Genomic DNA, 18,772 nt, shown 5'->3' with positions numbered 1-18,772 from the left:
GCAGAAGTAGAACTGGGAAGAATGCAATTCATCAAAAAACAATATGGTGGATACACACTCCAGTAATTGAATAAAAATGAAAGAAAAAAAAAAGTCTACAAAAATGGTCCTAATCTTTTTTTGGTCACACTCAAAAAATACCATTAGGCATTAGCTGTTCCCAGAGGCGATTCTCAAACAAGTTGTCATGGAAGTGTTTTCATTATATGACATAGAGGAGAGAAGTATATTGCAAATGTAACTTGAAAGCGGATTGCAGGTGTCAGACAGGACATGTAGAGCAGTTTCAAGGAACATATATCTACTCAATAGATGGCACTTTCCAGGATCATCAGCCCTTCTGGAGATTCACTCATCCTACAAAATTAACAACTTTAGGTTCTTTTTTCTTCTTTGTTTTAGCATCACCGTCTTCATTAACTTCCTCTGCCAAAAAGTTGAAGTCATCCTCGAGATCATCCCCACTGCTGAGTTTGGTAACTTGTCCCCTTGGCCGGTCTTCAAATTGAGCTGTCAGAAACAAAGGAAATGTTACAAAAAGAGGTGCAAAGTGCAAGAGTTAAAACCAAATCAACACTGACAAGGACCTAAAAACAATCTATCCAAGAATGATTTGGAATCAATTAAGGAGCACACAAAGATCACCAGAGTTATTAAGAGTTAAAACCAAATCCACTTATGACATGACACATCTCTTCTAAACAATCCCCCAACAAGCCAACAAATGCACTCTCTCTTGCCATATTTGACACAAAATCAATGAACATGGAATCGATGGAGTGTATGAAAGAGGACATGAGAAGGTACGGTCTTTATATTGAAAGGGAACTAGAGTGACTGTGATATGACTTATGAGGCCTTTAATTGTTTAAAACAGATATGATAAATACACAACTGTAACTTGATTAATTCTCTTCTGCACCAAAAGATGTTGGCTTGGTTGTGCCATGGCCAAAACCTGTTCCACTGAGCAGGGAAAGCAAGAAAATTTCTGGCAAAGTTGTCAGACTGTCTTTATACCATCAAAGAATAAACAAGACTGGGTCATGCACAAAAAAAAAAGTAAAAGAGAGTGAGTGGTCAGTTTGTCAAGTTCATATGCAGCCTTGCTAAATCTGCAACAGTTGACGGAAAATGATTATAAGCCCGTTTGGATGGGCTTATGGCTTTTGACTTATAAGCCAAAAGCCATAAGTTAGAATTCCAACTTATGGCTTTTGGCTTATCTTTGTCATTTTGGCTTAAAAACAAGTGCTTAAAAACACTTTTACTTTACCCAAACACTACAAAAGTGCTTAAAAGCACCTCAAATAAGCCAATTCAAACAGGCTATATGTATATAGGACATGAGCCAAACTGAATAACTAAGAAGTTACAGAGTGTGAACATGTGTAATGATAGCATATACGTTAAAGAGATGTTCAATGATAATATGATATGTAAAAACGATAGCACACAAAAGTTGCAGGCAGTAGAAATCCTTGTTTTGTTTTTTCAAATGTGAGGGCAAAACTAGAAGCATCAAAGAGCAAATCAATGGAATAATACATCAAAGTACGCACAAATTTTAAATCTACCAGCAGCCGCATCAGAAGCTCTGCCACTTTTATTAGGACAGTCTCTTGCCAAATGCGTAACACCGCCACAAATTTTGCAACAACCACCCTGCAAAAAGAAAAAATCATCAAAAACTTGAACTTCAGACCTCCGGTGAGATTAACGTTTTTAAGTTTCCTTCAATGAGCTTATTTTTAAGATAGAGATAAACATGAAGGTATTGAACCAGCATCAGAAGGTAGCTGTGAATTGATTGAAAATGAAGTTTGGAGCCAATCAAACTATATGTACCTTTGGGTATATACCATGAGTATTTTTAGGGCAATCCTTACTCAAGTGGCCTTGTTCTTTACAAATAAAGCAACTGGCAAACTTTGTTCCACCTGCATAATATAAACCAGCATGATTTACAAAAATTTACAGAAAGAAACAAGAACCTTTCTACTAGAAGAGATATATATTATTAGATCGACTTTGATGGACCCTTGGAAGGAAGGGCAACTCAATTTGGAATAGCACAGATATACCGACAATTTTGCATATGCTTTTTTCTTGTAGCACTTATATTTCATTGGTTGCATACACTTTTTTTTGTCTCCACCCAAGAAATTCTGAAACTAATTTTGTAACTCCGCGTTAACACAATTTGGGTTAGCTCCTATTTTGTAAGTATGGATAAATGGAGTTCCACTAGTCAAGACAACAATATAACAGTTCACCAATACCCTGACCCCATCAATTGGTTCAGGAACTTATTTAGCATTTTAGCCTTAATTATTCGATGCTTAACAATTCCATACAGTGCATAACTAAGTTAATACAGAGTAAATGAAAAATGGTGGACCAGTATTGAAATTCCAATGAGAAGGACAAGAAAAAACTGAAAAAACGTTATGCATCTAAAAAAAGCAATAAAAGAAAATACATTGTTCATGGAATGAAGAACAGAGGTTCTATTTAATAAGGTCAAAGGAAAAATACCATCTTGAAGCGGATATGGACAGTTAGCCAAAGAATGACTTGTTTCCCCACAATTGTAACATAACTTCTTATCCACAGATTCATCATCTTTATTGGGGCAATTCTTCAGGCTGTGACCGCGTCGACGACAAAGCAGACATATCTTCATAAACGCATATCAAAACAAAGTAGCATACATCAGTATGACGCACTAATATTCTTCTAACGTAGCAAAGCATTATCTTGGATAACATTGTGCACAAGATAACATTGTGCAGTGAAATTACAAGTCAAGACTAAATAGATTCCGTCCAGAGGCCATGTTTGGTATAACCCAAAATGTTTTTGGCAGGAAAGGAATCGGTTTACCTATGGAAAACCATTTCCCTAGTTAATTTTCAATGTTTCACTGGGAATAAAAGTTGGGGGAAATAAGGGTGGTGGAGGCTAGACTAGGCACAGAGGTGGTGTTTGGTGACAATTATAAGTTGTAAAGAGTTATTTAGAAGTTGATAGGGAGTTATGATATAGAATATATATATTTTCATTCCAAATATATCCACTTTGGATCTATTTATGCAGTATTAAGCTCATAATAGGTGTAAATACTTATCATCCATTTGGTGCAAATCTGACAGCTTTAGCAACTAAGCTCACGAATAACTACATCAAGGAGAACCAAAATATCAAACCTTTTTTATTATTAGGTAAAGGGTAACCAAACTATCAAGCATTATAATTCATTTAAATGAAATGTCAGAAAATGAAACAGGAGATACAGTTCAATTTTCATCTTTTCATTTATTACATAAAGAGCATCCCCTATGAAGCTGTTGTTAGTATATGAACCAGAAAAATGCCACTGCAATGCAAACATACAGAAAAATCAAGACTCAAAAATTTTCCTAGTGAAAAAAGCATACCTTATTCTTTTCCCATTCAGCTTTCTTAGGACAATCCCTAGCAATATGGTCATGTTCTTTACATATAAAACAGCTTTCACCAGGCTTCATTCCAGCCACTCTAAAAGGGTGTTTTTTAAATGAACTTCTCTTGTTAGGATCTTTAACATCTTTTTTCTTCTTGAAAGTGCTCTTCTTCTTCTTTTTCTTGTTTGGGTCTTTAGGTGGAGTTGGTTCTGCCTTAGGGAATAGTTCTGGATTAGCTTCCTTGAACCGCTTTCTAGCTAATTTCTGCCTTTTGCTCACCATTTAGAATACAGTATTACTGTTATTATTCCTCTGGTTGATATTGAAAATAAGTGTTTAACAGTTGCTTGCAGCTACAAGGTTGAAGACTTGTAAAGGAGAAAGGTTTTAGGTAAGGCTGCCAGTTTGAAGACCGAGGGTTTTGTGAGGTTTTGACATTACGGCCCGACCGCCCAAGATCCATGGGTTTTCGGATTCGGGTAAAATAAGACGATTATAATTGTCAGATGGCATAATTTCATATTTAGTCCTCAAATGATTTAAAAAAAAAAAAAAAGGGTTATTGTTTGGAGGGTTTGAAAAGTAAAATTAAAATAAAAGGGGTTTAGATTTTTCCTATACTTATTGGACATAGGAAAAATATATAAACCTTCTAACCTCACTCTCCCCTCATTGAGTGTTCTACTACCACTTTTTAATATAGCATTGAATAGTTCGGTGAGTCATTTTTGCCCAAGATACTTCAAATCTCTTCGGAGTACCATATGGACAACATGCTTTTCTAATCTTCATAATTTCTTATGGCATTCTTTACTTTTATCGGTCTAATTATATAAATATGATTATGTTGTTATTATGCACGGATGTGGCGGTCCAAAATGTTATTCTTGTAGTTAGAATTGAGTGTTATTCTTGTAATTAGAATTGAGCAATCGATTAAAAAAATTGTACATCTCTCATTGATCTCGTTATCTCCTACTAACACTCGTTGAGAATTGTATACACTTCACGTGGTTTAAGTCCTTACCATACTTCTCTCTCAATCATCCTAGTTTAAACATTTCTTTCTCCCTTCTCGAGTATTTATCTTTTGGTACAAGTCATTTAAAGCTTCCTCTCACGCTTTACTATTTATCTTTCCCCTTAGCTCTCTTATATTCTTCAAAATCTTCTCCGTCCTTTGCTATTTATAACTTCTTGTAGCACTTTATTTTTGCTTTACTAACTTTGTATACCTCCTTATCACACCACTATGAGTCAAGCGGTCAAAGTCATAGGTCTCCTGAATTACCTAACACTTCGCTTGTTACTTTCTAAATAAAGCTTGACACTTCTTTTCCAAGATGTATGCGCTTCTCGCTAAGTCCCCAGATCTTTCCTCTTATATGCTTTCTGTAACACTCCGTAAATTCGGATTAGGTTTGAATGTGTTAAATGAGTATTAGTGTGACATTTTAGCCATATGAAGTCCCATCGGGATGAACTTGGGTGGAAATAGTGATTTTGAAATCAAGCTGAATAGTGAAGTGCATAAGATTCGATAGAATCGACTAAGCTACGATAGGTCTGCCTTCAAGCCTGATTTTATGAAAATCCTTTGGGAATTTGAGAAAACTTAAAACATGAAGTTTTAGCCCTTTGAAATATGTTTCCATCCATATAAGGTGGAGCTCAAATGGATCTCTATACAAAAAGTTATACCTATTTTACTGAACGTTGTCGACAAGGTCGAAAAACGTAAATTTTTGGCTAAGTATGAAATGGACCAAGGAGCTCGCTGAGCTAAAGCTCAAAGCGAGATAGGGTCATGCCATAGACCTCGCTCGGCGAGGTAGGGGTCTAAAAGTGAAAAAAAATAGAAATTTTTTTTAAGTACATTTTGGACCAGTGAGCTCGCTGAGCCAAGATCAAAGCAAGGTAGGACCTCGCTGAGCGAAGCCCATAGCGAGGTCACACCTAGCTTTGGAGCTCGCTCATCTAGCTAGACATTCCAAATGCCCCGTGCTTTAAATGCAACACTTAACTCGAAATTTCATTTATCAAACATTCCAATTTCGTAGAAAATCCTTGAAGGACGATTTTTCTCTCCTCTCAACCTCCCACATCAAGGTAAAAGCATCTCTATGATTCCTAATCAATCCTAGCGCTAAAGACATGATTCCTAACATGATTCTTAAACAAAAACATAGGAGTTTTACACTAGTTCATGATAACCCTAGGTATATGCATAACTATACACCATGCTTAATTTACGGCTTCGTTAATTGTAGTGATGATACATCATTATGATTGTCATGAACCTGTCTGTAATTCATGAATGCCATACTTTGAATCTAATGGGTTCTCAATTGCAAGTCATGAACCAATATTACTCTAATTCATGAGTCATGCATGTTTTCATGTTTCATATAAGTTATATTATGTATCTATATACATGTTAGATTATGTTTATAAGTCATGTTTACAAACCATGTTTACAAGTGATGTTACAAGCAATGCTCACAAGTTATGTTTTACAAACCATGGGCTCAGATGCCACCTATATTCATGTTCATGTTTTTGGGAGTTGTACAGATTACCGACAAGGCTCGGACAGCCTGAAACTACGTATGCCAGCGTAGGACCCTTCGCCCAGTTAGGATGACACCTTCATGTTTCCCATTGCGGGATATTTTATGGATCCATTCATGTCATGTTCATGTCTTATACCCCAGCAAGGTACGAGATGGCTTGGGCGACGGGGCGAGATCGACGCCACGTGCTCACGTGGTGGTTACATGTTGATTATACTATGCTCTCCCACTTAAAATATTATACTCATGTTACATATATATATATATATATATATATATATATATATATATATATATATATTGTCGTGGTTGTTCATTTAGTTACTCAAGATAATTCAAATGTCGACGTCTATATATATATATATATATATATATATATATATATATATATATATGTCGATGTTACTCATGCTCATTGTTCATTATTTCATGTCGTGGTTGTTCATTTAGTTGCTTTACATAACAAGATAATTCAAATGTACCGACGTCCCTTTGCCCGAGGCCCGAATTTCACGATGCAGTATTGATTTACGATGACGGATGCTCGTCGAGACTTCACACGTATCCGCTATTGGTGAGCCCCATTTCATTTGGGGTGTTATCCGTATTTTACTTTCATGTTATGTCATGCAGTAGAGGTATCTTTGGGTCTTATCACTAAGTGAACGCTTAGTATTCAGATTCACGTCAGAGGTTTCATAGACAAGGTTAGCATGTCATGTCAAATCTCAGTGGTGTTAGCCTTTTCGACTACATATTCATGATGTTCCACACTTATGTTTTAAAAGTATTTTCAGTACTATTATGTTATCACATGCTTTATTCAGACTTTTCATGTTTTGACTTATATTCCGCGTCAATGCATGTCCCATGTTGATTCAGCAAGCCATGTGGTTCATTCGGTTACATATAGTCAGGTACCGAGTGTCGTGTTACGTCCAGGCCATGATTTGGGGCATGACACTTTCCTAAAATGCTAACTGGTTGACGCCCTTTAACTCCCACCACCCAATTCTTAGTTACTAGCAAGTCGTCTACTTTTTCACTCTACTTTTGAACTTTACACTTACGAACACCAACTTATGTTGGGTATTGATCGTCTCCTAAAACAACCTTACAGTTCTTACATGTAGTTCCACTACTAAAAAAATGCCATTTTTGACCTAGAAATTTTGACCACACTTTTGGTCAAAAAAAATCGACTACACGCGGTCAAAATTTCAATAATTTAATTTTAATTTTAATTTTTATAGGATTTCGACCACACGGGGTTGATTTTTTAACGGGAAAATAGAATTTCGACCACATGTGGTCGAAATTAATTTTTGTAGAAATAATAAATGGAAAAAAAATCATTTTATACATTTACAGATTATATAAATATAAAACAATTAATTAAAAAATAAAAAATAAAGACTAATTTTGACCACACGCGGTGGAAATAATTAAGTCAAATTTGCTTAATTATTTCGGCCGCATGCGGTCGAAAATTGAATTACATTTAGACCCAATCGGGTCTTTTTCTTTGATACCTTTCCCCTTCTTTCTCTCTCTTTCCTCTCTCCCTCTCCTCTCTATGCATACCACCACCCCAGACGCTCAACGAATCCCACCTCCTTTCCGACTAGCAGCCCCCTGTAGGCGGCGCAGTCTCAAATTTCGAGGTACTTTTTTTTTCCCAATCTCATGAATAAGCCCCAAATTGAACTAGTTCTCAAGCATGCATTTCAATCTCATGTTATTAGTTGCTTTACCTTCTATATTTAGTAGATTTGATAATAACTTTATTTAGTGTTCAATATTTGTTTTAGGGTTTTGAGTTGAAATCTATAATATTTTAAAAGCATGGATATAAATGTTGGTTGACCAAAATATCCTTCAACTTTTACTAATTAGATTCCCTCATATCTGGATAGCTTGATTTTCTTTATTTTGTTAATTGTTTCTATTTGAGTTTTGGCACTAAATTTCTGTAAATATGATACTTGTGCTGGTTTTTTTTTTTTTTTGGTGATAAATTGTTAGGGAATAATGTGCAACTGCACGTTTATAGAGACCAAGGCCTCATTTGTTTTCATTAAGATTAAGACGTATGAATCTGAATGCACATCTGAATCATTAAGATGTTGTCTCTGAAAATCCAACACTGAATGATTAAGACTGTTTGTTTTTCAATTTCTGAATGTGCATAATGTGTTTATTTAAACATAATAAATATACAATTCAAATTAAAAAGTAACTAAATCGTAGAAAATAAATACAAATTTAATAAAAAAATATATTATTTGATAAAAAAAAAATGAAACATTTATGTTCACTAGCAATGGCAGAGATGTTTTGTAGTCATGGTGGGTGGTGAGTGGGGGTGGAGGGGTGAGTGGGTGGTTGGGGTAAGGGGTGGGTGGTAGTGGGGGTGGGGTTAGTGGTGGGGTTGGCGGGGAGTAGGGATGGGGTTGATGGTGGGAGGTGGGGGTAGTAGGGAGTGGGGGTGGGTGGCGTGGGGTAGGGGTTGATGGTAGGGTTGGCGGGGAGTAGGGGTGGGGTTAGTGGTGGGAAGTAGGGGTAGTGGGGAGTGGGGGTGGGTGGTGTAGGGTAGGGTTGGTGGTAGGGAGTGATGGTGGGTAGTGTGAGGTGGGATTGGGTTTTGTGGGGTGGGGAGTTGGGGTGGGTGGTGTGAGGTAGGGGTTGGTGGTGGGGAGTGAGGGTGGGTGGTGGGATTAGGGTTGGTGGGGTGGGGTAGTAGGGAGTGGGGGGTTGGAGTGGAGGGTGGGTGGGTGGTGGGGTGGGGTTGACGTGGAGAGTGGGTGGGGTTGGAATGGAGAGTGGGTGAGGGTGGGGTTGAGCTGGAGGGTTGGGGTTAGGGTTGGAGTTGGTGATAAAAAAGTTTCATATAAAAATACCTCTTAATGATGTTAAGACTTGGGAATCTTGACGATTAAGGAGAGTCGACTTAATGGAAACAAATCACTTAATGGCTTATAGGGTTCGGAGCCGAAACAAATGAGGCCCTAATTGAATGAAATATTGGAATGTTGTTGTGTTGAAATTGAATTGAAATATTATGGAACATGGTACAATAGTAGTACGGGTGGTTGGGGTTTACTATATCAAAAGAAAACATATTGCCTAACAACTTAGGAAATGGAAAACCTAAAAAGTTACAACAATATAAAAAAAATATCCTAGCATTTAAGATTTAAAAGTAAAAAAAAAGAATTTAATCAAGATGAAACATTGTATTTTCTAATGATTAAGATAATAGTCAAAATACTCAATAAGTTTGCTTTGGTCCTATTACCCCCTTGGACAATTTTTTCAAGATCTAATGCCCCTTTTCTTTGATGTGCAAAAAAATGCAACCTAATGGCTTAAGGTTTGAACCAATTCGCATTAATTTCCCCCCTTCCTCCACTCTCCTTCAAAAAAAAAACTCAAATACGAGGCCTAATTGAATGAAATATTGATATTGAATGTTGTTGTGTTGAAATTGAAAAAAATCAAATATTTGATCCAAAAACATGTAAAGAACAATACTAGTGCTACTTACCATAAATAAAAGTGGTTGGGGTTCTTCTATAAATTCCTAAAGAAAACATATTGCCTAACAACCAGGGAAATGGAAATTTTCAACCTTTTTTTTTTTTTTTCTAGATTTTCTTTTTTTTTTCGCTCATTAAAAAAAAATTCAAATGTGAAAGGAAGCTTACAGCAATTAAATTACCACTTATCTCATAAAAATAATTTCCTAGCATTTAAGATTTAAAAGGAAAAAAAAAAAGAGAATTTAATCAAAAGATGAAACATTGTATTTTCCATCAATCAAAAACTGTAGTTTTTAGTGGCTAAAGTAACATTTTTAAAAAGTCATATATATATATATATATATATATATATATATATATATATAAGGATCCTTAAACATTATTTACTTTTACCAGCAAAAAAGTCAAGTTTTAACATTTTTAGGCAACTTGAAGACATATATATTTTTTTTAACTTGTGACTTTTTGAATGGTATTGCATGTTTTTTAAGAAGTTTTCCTTAGAGATAATGTTTGCCTTATAAGGCAAAAGTTAATAATCATATAAACTAGGGATTGTTTAACAAGTTCAAACTTTGTGCTATTTGTGTAGATGGAATTTAACGTAGTTGGATTTTTTTCAAATTTTTATTTGCGATAGAACTAACCTATGGGTTTTAGCCGGTTTAAAGATTTCAAATATGGGGCAAAATTTAAAGAAGAATGAATTTGTAGCCCACTTGGTGTTTCTCCATGGTTTAGTTTTCTCCCTAAATCTATGCTAAAACACTTGAGGATTTTACAATTCATGGTGTGGTTTTCAACCTGTCCTTGTTTTTCCAAATGTGAATTTGATTTGAAATTCAAGAATAATCACTATCCTAGAAATTTATAATGGGTATTATTTTGACCAAAAAAATGGAGATGGAAATAGGATGAAGAAGTTTAAAAATAATTATTTATCTATGTGGCATGGACTATTTTAAAACACATGGAGAAACGCGTAGGGCATTTTAATGAAAAAAATTATCCGGGGGGTAATAGGTCCAACGCAAAGGTTAGGTGTGTAGTTGGCATTTTGGTCAAACGTTGGGGGGGTATTTTGACTATTATCTCTAGTTTTAGTGGCTAAAGTAACATTTTTTCATAATTGTGGATCCTTAAACATTATTTATTTCCAGCAAAAGTCAAGTAACATTTTTAGAATGCATGACATGGTATTGCATGTTCTTTAAGAACTTGGAGATAATGTTTGGCACTAGTTACTAATCATATAAACTAGGGATTGTTTAACAAGTTCAAACTTTGTGCTATTTGTGTAGATGGAATCTCGTAGTTGGATTTACGATAGAACTAATCCTGAAGAAAGAATGAATTTGTAGCCTGTTTATGGTTTGTTGACTATGCTAAAACAAATTCATGGTGTGGTTAAGTGTCCTTGTTCCAAATGTGAATGTATGAAATTCAAGACCCCGGAGATTGTTTAAAAATGAAGGTTTTAAAAGTAATTATATAGTTTGGACTAGTCATGGAGAAACGCGTAACAGTTTGGGTAGATTTTAGAACTTTGTTGTGGGTGAAAGTAGTAAGCTAGAACCTAATATCACTCATGACATGATTATCTTATGGCATGCATTCGTTAGATTTGAAGAACCTCCCGATGAAGAGGTCGGACGTTTTAAAAAAAAGTTAAATCAAGCTAGTCCGCCCTTACAATGTTCTACCCACTCTCAATTATCTATCGTTGTTAGATTATTGAGTATCAATGGATTTTCCCAAGAGGGGCAATGTGATTGACCTCATGCATTAATTGTCAAAGAGTTAACTTCAAAAAAATTGGCATTTTTGTATACCAAAGGAGCAATATTCTGGACTTGAATTGATTTGGAGATGAAAACTTGGACATTTCATAAGCTGGAAAAAAAAAAAAAACTGGAGCCTAGACTCATGGAATTTCCGGAAAAAATGAGACTATTTTTTTGGGCCCGAAGCCCGTAATTTATTGGGCTGAAATGAGAGGAATATTTTCGGACCAAGATTAAGATATGATGGACTTTGGACTTGGAAATATGGTTTGACCTTATGGGCTTCAAAAATGATAAAATTTGGACTTAATAAAACTTTCCTTTATATATATATATATATATATATATATATATATATATATATATATATATATTCATATTTTCTTATAAAAAATAAAAACCCGTAAGAACTAAACTCATCTTATTAGGACTAGAATAGTAGCGACTCTACTCGGGAGAAATCCCGGGTGTGTCCTAGTCTGGCAATAAAGTGAGTTGAACACTTACATAGATTTTCAAACCCAAAAACCCCTTTTATAAGGGGGACTTTTTGTCGAATTTTTCCCCGAAATTATGATATGAATAAAAAAAATGACATTTTGCGGAAAGTTAAACATTTTCAACAAATAAGTACATTAATCACACATTGAAGCTCGTAGGTCAACCGTATTCTATGGATCTTTAATACTAGGGTGCATAAAACCTTCCCTAGAGGATCACCAGAACCCTTACCTCGAACTTTGGACCAAAAGATTTTTACTTATTTTGAAAAAATCTTTAAACCTGATTTTCCTAGTTTTCCTTTAATAAATTAGGTGGCGATTCTAAAATTACTAAAATCCAATTAGAGCACCAACAATCTCGTAGTAACTTTTATGCCTTAACCCATGTAAAAGTGAACCGTAATAATTGCGAGATACGTAACAACTAAGTAACTCAGGTCAAACTGCGGAGAGAAAATAGTTTACAACATCAAATGACCGGTCACCAAGTTAACAAACAAACTGCAACCTCAATGTTTTTCTATCAAAATTGGCTTTCCAGAAACTTAAGCATGTTATTTAGAAAGAAAGTTCAACTTATTGTCTATACTCATTCCTCCCCTTGTCTCCTTTTTGCAAGCTCAGGAAGAACTATTAGCTAAATGGAATATGTCGAAACTTGGAATAAGTCATTTCTATTAAGAAACTTAAAGGCAATAATAATATAATTTCCTTAATTTGTGGAAGTCTAAATTAAGACTACTAACATTGTATCCTTCAATCAAGTTTGCTTGTCAATAAAATTCAACAACAATCTTGATTTGTTTGCAGAGCTCCAAAGTGTCGAAGGACGAGATCTTCAACATTACTCACACGAGGAAGGAGAAGAACGCCGCAAGGGTCGATGAGCGAACTTGGGTAAGTCATTAGTTAACAATAATAATATCTTTTTTGTACTAAATTAGACTACTAACATTGTATCCTTCGACTTCGGATTGAGAACAACGGGGGAGTTGCTCCCCAAGTCAACAAGGCATGGGACAATTTATGGAATTCCTAATCGAGCCTTTCGTCGATACCCGTCGGCCCTTGAAGGCATAGGTGCTACTGATGATGGGGCAGTTGATCCTAAGGAGTATGAACCTATGAAGCATCAAGTTGCTCAGCTAACAACAACACTTAATTCCTCGGAGGTCAGGATGTTGGGTATGCAAGACCAAATTAATAGCTTACTCAATTCGGGGCCGTTTTCGATTCTCCGTGTCCTAGGGTGCTCGTAGGTCAGAACCTCCCAACCAACCCCGAACTTCCTAAAGTAGACGACGTAGGTCACAGGCTGACATAAATCATGCTCTTGTCGATGAGTCTAGTGGGGAGGATACAAATTATGTCTCTAACACCCAACGTTGACCTTTTTGATTCGTGTACTTTTGGATTCTAATTCTGCTATGTTTAAATGGATATATATATATATATATATATATATATATATATATATGATGTTTAAGTTTATGATGTTTAAGTGTTTGAATGTAGTTTATGAGAAGTACTTTTAAGTTTATGATGTTTAAGTGTTTGAATGTTGTTTTAATTTTAAGTATTTTGAGGTTGAATTTGATTGTTTATAAGTGTTTGAATGAACAATGTTTTAGTGTTTAAGTGTTTGAACATTGTTTATGGTTGTTATGTTGCATTGTTAATGAATTGGATGGTTGTTTTGGTTGTTTGGAAATTGGTAGGTGGGCTGCCAAAAGCAGGCAAATGCCAGGTGGTCGAAAATCAGCCTAGATATTTCTAAATTTCGACCACATGAGGTCAAAATTGTACCCAGAAAATACAATTTCCATCACATGTGGTCGAAATTTAGCAATATTATTGCTAGATTTCGACCACAGGTAGTCGAAATTCTGGGTCAAATTTTAAATTTCAACCACATGTGGTCAATTGTGTAAATAATTTCTTTTTATATTTAAATTTTTCATACATGTGGTTGAAATATTTAAATAATTTTTAAAGATAATTAATGTTTTAGACCACTTGTGGTCGAAAATATTAAATATAATTTAATTATAAAATAATATTTTCGCTTAATTTAGGTAGAAATTTGATTTCGACCACATGAGGCCGAAAAAATATTTCGACCTACTTATTAGTGACCTACGCGTGTGGTCGAAATATTGACTTTTTTGACCACGTGTGGTCGAAATTTTCGGTCGAAAATCCCTCTTTTTTTAGTAGTGTTCTATCATGTCCTCTTGTAAGGATAGATCTATCCGGTTATGATTACCCTTCTTACAGGTTATCAATTGAGAATCTTCCTTTTTAAAAATATGTATCAGCTACAACAAAATCATAAGTTATAGTGAACTCTAGGATAGCCTTCCCATCGTCATTTATAGAACAGTAACTAAATATTTATGGCGGAGTCAAAATCATTGTTATCTTGCATACATGACCATTTAAATCTCCCCAATAAATATTTATGGCGGAATAGTCTGGGAGGCCTTTGTACTTGTCCGGTTTTGTCATGCCGGTGTTCGTACTCCTCAAGGTTTCATCTAGACCCCTGAACTTGTTCAAAACAGGTATTTTAAACTCCTCTGACCATTGACCAATCTTATGTGGCGTTTATTTTGCTGAGTTGGATAAAGTGTGTGGTTACACGCGTTTAAAAGCAAGTGAATACAAGAATTTTGATTTAAAAATATTAAAAGAAAATGTAAAAGATATTAAAAATAAAAAAATATAAAATCCCCTGCGTTCTCCCTCCCCATCCCCTTTCTCTTCTTTTCTTCTTCTTCTTCTTCTTCTTCTTCGCTCTCCCCCTCCCCCACCCCTTCCTCCTCTCTTCTTCTTATTCTTCGATCCGATCGCCATCTCATATTCTCTTTTTGACTCATATTTTTGGAGAGAATCCAATTTTCAATTCAAGAAAAAAGCAGACCCACTTCAAGAAAGAATGGCCGGCGACTCAACGTCAACAACCGGAAAAACACTCTTCAAGTTCTTTATTGAACGCCATTTCTATATGTTGCCTTGTCCATCAATATTTAATTTTTTCCTAGAATTCAGCATAGTTAGTTTTTCTTTTCCAAATTTTTTTATGTATTCTGATTTGTTCATCTATGGAGGTGAAGGAAAGACGAAAATGGGGAAAATAGTGTGTTTCCACCACTGAAGACCTGTTTTTTTGGGGGGATTTACAGCCGGTGAGGTGACGGAGATGGGTGGTTTTGGTTTCTTCATTGGCGGCGCTATTAGCGGGAAAAATGGTTATAGGATGTGCAAAATATCATCTAGCAACTTTCAATTTTTTTTTCATATAAAAATTACATTTTGAGTAAGGAAATAGAGGATAAAAATGTTTTTTGGTAGATGAATATAAAAACTGACGTGGCCAATGATGTGGCATTAATTTTTCTGATATGTCATCCATGTCAGAGCAAGTGAGGAACACGCAGTGACTGAGGGGCTTAAAATGCTTATTTTTAAGGGGTAGAAGGGTTAAGTTGGCAAACTCGTAAGTACGAACACCGGCATGACAAAACTGGACAAGTAAAGCGGCCTCCCAGGATATTCCGCCAATATTTATTGGTCTCTGGAATCTCTTGAACCAATGTGTCCTTATACTCCCAAAATGTAGATTTAGCTTGTGGCACTAATGAGATATTAATCGTATCTTTTATCCAAACAAGACTTAATGTGATAATCTTATTCCCAACTCGCTTTACTTTTACAACTTTATCCTTTAAGTTATGGCTCTATATTTTACCTCATTCCTATTTTGTTAAACTTTGTATTGTTTATTGCCCCGTCCTTTTGATATAAGTAGGTAGGGGTTTACATGGATCGGGTTGGTTTGGATTTTTTAAATACCAAACCAAACCAATTGCGTTGGGTTTTTAAATTTATACACCAAACCAAACTAATAAAATTCGGGTTTTTCAACCTCGGGTTTTCTTGAGGTTTTCAGGTTTTTTTCCCAGAAAAGTCTTCATACAAAAGATATAACTTTTACTTCAAATATTTTTTTAGTCCTAGTAAGATACAACTATATAATTAAGGTGTTTTTTAAGAAAATAACACAAAATGTGAGATGAGTGATGACATTGTATTAAAATATTCAACAAAAAAGATAATAAAGTCGATTAAAATAAATATTGCTAATTAATAAGTCATAAAGAAAATGAACATAATCTAAAAATACTAAGTCATGCTAAAATAAGTACGGCTAATAAGTATTAATTACATGACAAAGAAAAAAATTAAGTTATGTATTTTCACTCTCTAGACCAATTATGCAAAAATAAATATCCAACATTATTGTCATTCCTAGTCGTAGAATTGAATTTCTTTTGTTAGCATTAGTGTTGAGTTGGTTATGGTTTGGACTTTCTTTGAGTTACTAATCCCTATGGGATATAAAACTTATTGACATTCAAAATTCTAAGTTCAACCTTGAAAAAATATGATAATAGACAAAAAAACTACGAAAAAATTTAAGAAACATTTATAAATTACATTACAAATAAATATATTTATGTATAAAATATTTTAAAAAATTGAATAAATGTAATGTCGGGTTGGTTTGCTTCGGTTTGACTTTTTTTAGCTAAAATCAAAGCAAACCAATTATGGTCGGGTTTTTTTTTTCCAACATCAAACCACTAGTCGGATTTTTTTCTCGGTTTGACTCAATTTGTCACAACCCAACCAGAGGGCCTTGACGGGCACCCGGTGCTAACCCACCCGGGCACCTCTTATCGTACATTCACATTCACATCTAGGTGGACCACATGGCCTACGCATGATTTCTATACAATAATAATGCTAAACTCATTGGGCAACAACACATTCATAACATCATTAACAACTATGCCCATATCCATATACACAATCCGACGAGGCTATCAAAATGATATACAAAATATGAGCCGACAAGGCTGCAAGACATCTAACCATACACAATCGTCTACGAGCCTCTAAGAAGAGTATATATCATCATATAGGCGGGACAGGACCCCGCCATGCCCATATGTACGTACACAAAAGAATAATACCAAAAGCTGTTGCTCCGGATGAAATGGAGCTCCTCTATGCAGTCCCTGAACAAGAAATCTATGGATCAAGCCTGTCTCCCTGCCACCTGCGGGCATGACGCAGCGTTCACAAATAAAAGGACGTCAGTACGAATAATATACTGAGTATGTAAAGCATAATCAACACCATAGTAGGAGCATAAGAAATAGCATAAGATAGAAGAATCAGGAGGTAATAGAGCCCTTCGTACCTCTAGTGGCTATCATCATATTTACTTACTCCTTTCTCTATTGGGGATCTTCCATTTAATACAATTTTACTTGTAGTAATATCATACCCGACCATAGAGATTCGGTGTCTCACATACCCGACCATAATAAGGTTCGGTGTTATACATACCTGGCCCTACCAAGGCTCAGTGTTATCCGTACCCAACTGCAGAGGTGTGCGCGCGATAAGTATCATACCTGGCCATATAAGCTCGGTGTTACATAATAGTCATAAATACGTAAAAGTCTATAAGTACCATCAACATCATTGCATCATCGTTTTCGTTACATCTATCCTTAGAGGATCAACTATCATATAAAGGAAGTACTAGTATCGTGAAAGTATCGAGAATCATGAGCTTTGGTAATTTTAGAGATAGAGTCATTTGGAAGACATTATGGAACTCATGAAATGATATATAGCAAAGGAACCCACCTTAATGAAAGAAGTGTTAGCCTTACATACCTCTTCGTTTTCTTAACTACTTAACGTTCACCGTCGAATCTTGAACAATCTACATTAAGAAGGATTCATACCATGGTTAAGCCTTAATGATACTCTTAAATTCAAACTAGAATAATTCATGATCTAATGACAATTAAAAGATTTCCTCTATTTTGTCAACTTCCACCACATTACACAACAACTCACAAACATCCATAATACAGCCACAATATCATAATCAAGTAATCACATTCCATTAAGCCTTCAAAATTCATTCTTATGTTCAACTTATACTAACAACCTCACACCCATTTTAGCACATTTTCATACAATGCTTCCTTATCACTATTACTACCTTTCATTACAAGATTATACCCATATTATACTAAGAATCATGACTCAAGTTAGCTCACTACTCAAAAATATCATAAAGTTACATTGAGCCCTCATTTTCTACTTTCTTCTTCTACCCAAGTTTTTCAACAACCAAGCATTCGTGATAACATGAAATAAGCATGAAAACTAACCTTTTATCTCATGGGAATGAGCTTTGGAGTAGCTATCACCTTAGGTGAAAACCCTAGCTTCAATACCCAAGAATCTCTTGTAGTCTACTAACCCTAACAAGACTTCTAACACACGGGTACCTTGATTCTTGCCTCTCGATCTTTGTTTTCTTGGATTGGGGTGGAATATGCTTGGAGAAGGGTTTTGAGCTCTCAAGACTTGTGGAAGATGAAAAATGAAATAAATGAACAAAGGCCATCTATTTATACAAAACATAAAAATTCAGCCCGATGGACTTATACGGACCACTTATATGGTTCGTATAATATTATACGGTCCATATAAGTGGACCGTATAACACCACCATGGGAAAGTCCCTTTCTGAAATAGGTCAAGTTATACGGACCCCCTTATACGGACCGTATAAAGTTATACGGATCGTATAAGTGGTCGTATAACACCACACCTCTTCTGTGAAGGTCATGTTATACGGACCCTCCTTATACGAACCGTATAAAGTTATACGGACCGTATAAGTGGTCGTATAACTCCCAGTTATGCGAAACTTTCTCTCGTTGATTCGTTTGACTTCCAATCCTCGTGGAACCTTCTTGGCACTTACATAATACTTTATTTACCATACAATAGGCCCCATAGCAGCCCCTCAAGACATCACAAAATAAA

The 18,772-nt window shown here is 35.4% G+C and overlaps 1 protein-coding gene across 2 annotated transcripts; it reads right to left on the bottom strand.

The window, feature by feature from the left end:
• Positions 1–4: 4 nt before the first annotated feature.
• On the bottom strand, positions 5–4,061 carry LOC132056565 (uncharacterized protein C683.02c). Of its 2 annotated transcripts, none has more exons than XM_059448830.1 (5): positions 3,441–4,061; positions 2,539–2,680; positions 1,849–1,940; positions 1,578–1,665; positions 5–510 (listed from the first exon to the last, which is right to left on the bottom strand). In XM_059448830.1, the coding sequence occupies exons 1-5, from the start codon at positions 3,726–3,728 to the stop codon at positions 353–355; spliced, it is 768 nt and encodes a 255-aa protein (XP_059304813.1). In that variant the 5' UTR covers positions 3,729–4,061; the 3' UTR covers positions 5–352. The 2 variants fall into 2 exon arrangements, with proteins under 2 accessions (XP_059304813.1, XP_059304812.1); XM_059448829.1 differs by having other exon boundaries at positions 1,563–1,665; positions 3,441–4,038.
• Between the last annotated feature and the right edge of the window lie 14,711 nt (positions 4,062–18,772).

Source organism: Lycium ferocissimum, chromosome 5 (assembly GCF_029784015.1).
Source record: "Lycium ferocissimum isolate CSIRO_LF1 chromosome 5, AGI_CSIRO_Lferr_CH_V1, whole genome shotgun sequence".
Classification (NCBI taxonomy): Eukaryota; Viridiplantae; Streptophyta; class Magnoliopsida; order Solanales; family Solanaceae; genus Lycium; species Lycium ferocissimum.
The sequence above is the reverse complement of the archived record's forward strand: the minus strand, read 5'-3'. Positions and strand labels throughout refer to the sequence as shown.